General features: G+C 39.8%; 1 protein-coding gene across 1 annotated transcript; it reads right to left on the reverse strand.

The window, feature by feature from the left end:
* Positions 1–531: 531 nt before the first annotated feature.
* Positions 532–706, reverse strand: FIBRA_09256 (uncharacterized protein; the record flags this gene model as incomplete). Its single annotated transcript, XM_012321573.1, has 2 exons — positions 532–618; positions 683–706. The coding sequence occupies 2 exons, from the start codon at positions 704–706 to the stop codon at positions 532–534; spliced, it is 111 nt and encodes a 36-aa protein (XP_012176963.1).
* Positions 707–2068: the final 1362 nt, after the last annotated feature.

Genomic DNA, 2068 nt, shown 5'->3' on the forward strand with positions numbered 1-2068 from the left:
AATGTCAACAGCATACCATCCACAGACAGATGGTCAAACAGAAAGAGTCAACCAGAATTGAGAGACGTTCTTAAGGATAATATTGTAGTGCACGAATACTTGACTGGGGACAGTTCTTGCCAGCAGCCAAGTTTGCATACAATAATCAGGCACATGAAAGCATGAAGAACTCTCTATTCTATGTAGAATTAGGATACAATCCTAATATGCTTCCTATGGAACCCATTATAGCTCATCACCCAGCTTTAAGTAACATAATGAAAGATAGGCAAGAAGCACAAGAACAAGCCAGAGCAGCATTAGTATTGGCAGCAGAGTAAATGAAGTGGCACTATGACAAAACAATGGAGAAAGTGATGATCAAAGTTGGAGATCAAGTCCTATTGGATGCATCAGATTTGAAACCACAGTTGTACAACAGAAAGCTCTTGCCTAGATGCTACAGACCATGTGGGGTAGTGGAACAATTGGGACTGGTTACATAAGATCAAACTTCTAAAATGTTACAGGTTACATCCGGTGTTCCACACGTCACAACTTCACCTCTTTCAAGAGGATAAAATTCCAGGCAGGCAACAACAGCTGTTGCAGCGTCAGAGGGGGGCTCTTTTTCTTTTCCTAACTATTCATTGTTGACCCTGTACTATACAACTGATCCCATCACTTGATGTGTTTCACCTACATCAGTATCCCATATCCATTGCATTTCACTTACATCATGTTTCACCTCTATCACGTTTCACCCTCACCACTAATACAACCCAGTGAAACTGTTTCATGTACATCACTGATCCAACTCAGTGTTTTCATACTTATTAAACTCTATTCCTGTTATTTAAGTAGCACACCAGTTGCACTCCTGTACTTTAGTTTTGTCCTCTTGTTCCCTATGTATACTTCATAGGAACAGTTCCCCAGTAATAGACTCAATTGTCTATTCAAGTCTTAGTCTCAGTCTGAAGCTTTGCTTCAACCAGTATTTGCTCTCAAACCACTACCAGTCATAGTAGCTCAGTTTACAAGTCTAGTCACAGTGTAGGACATTAGCATATATAAGTTCAGTAACAGTTAACAGTTGAACTCCTGATCCTCAGTCGTCCAGGTCTCTTAACAACAGCCCCCACCACCAGTAGAAGTGGAAGGACACGAGACCAAGTACGAAGTGAAAAAGATTGTAGACGCAGGATTAGATGACAAGAATAGAGTCATGTACAGGGTCAGATGGTTAGGCTACAACAAAGAAGCTGATACCTAGGAGTACCTGAAAGTATTAACCAAGGTCAAGAAATTGATTAATAATTTCCACAAACGACATCTGCAAAAACTAAGACTGATATTAAATATAGATGATCGAACAGACGAAATACTGTTTGACCAGTCAGTAAACATCTATTACAAAGATAGTCAAAGGCGTAGACCAGAAGTAATATTTGATGTGGTAGAAGATTAATCGCAAGAAAGGATGTATACTTTCTGCCAAGAAAGGGATCAGAAGAATCCACAGGATTCAATCTCAAAGCATATGAATCAGTGGAAATCACATCAAAGACCAGAAAATTGGTTAGAACAGGACTCAAATGTAGCATTCCACAAGGATGTTACAGTCAAATAGCGTCAAGAAGTGGTTCAGCAGTTAAATGAATAGATGTAGGAGCTGGGGTCATAGACCATGATTACACAGGGGAAATTGAGGTGTTGATAATCAACAACAGTGAAACCTTGTTTTCAGTAACCAAAGGTGATCGAATCGCTCAATTAATCATCGAGAAAATACTATACTGTGAGGCCACATGTAGAACAATCGAGAAAACCACAGAAAGGGGAACAGGTGGATTTGGATCCACAGGAAAATAGTTCACCAGGAGTCTCACCTTTAAAGAGGGGGTAATGTCACAGTTTTTTGAATATATTCCAGAATAAGCGTGCGCCTATCTTATCTTATCAGATACAGATTAAATATAGATTAGATGCACGCCGGAGTATCTATGGAATAGTATAGAACCAGCTAGAAGGTTCTCGGACAAGGTTGTCAATCAGGTGACAGCTCACTAAGCAGTTCTACTCAGCA

This window comes from Fibroporia radiculosa (genome assembly GCF_000313525.1).
Source record: "Fibroporia radiculosa TFFH 294 genomic supercontigs, scaffold20540, whole genome shotgun sequence".
Lineage (NCBI taxonomy): Eukaryota > Fungi > Basidiomycota > Agaricomycetes > Polyporales > Fibroporiaceae > Fibroporia > Fibroporia radiculosa.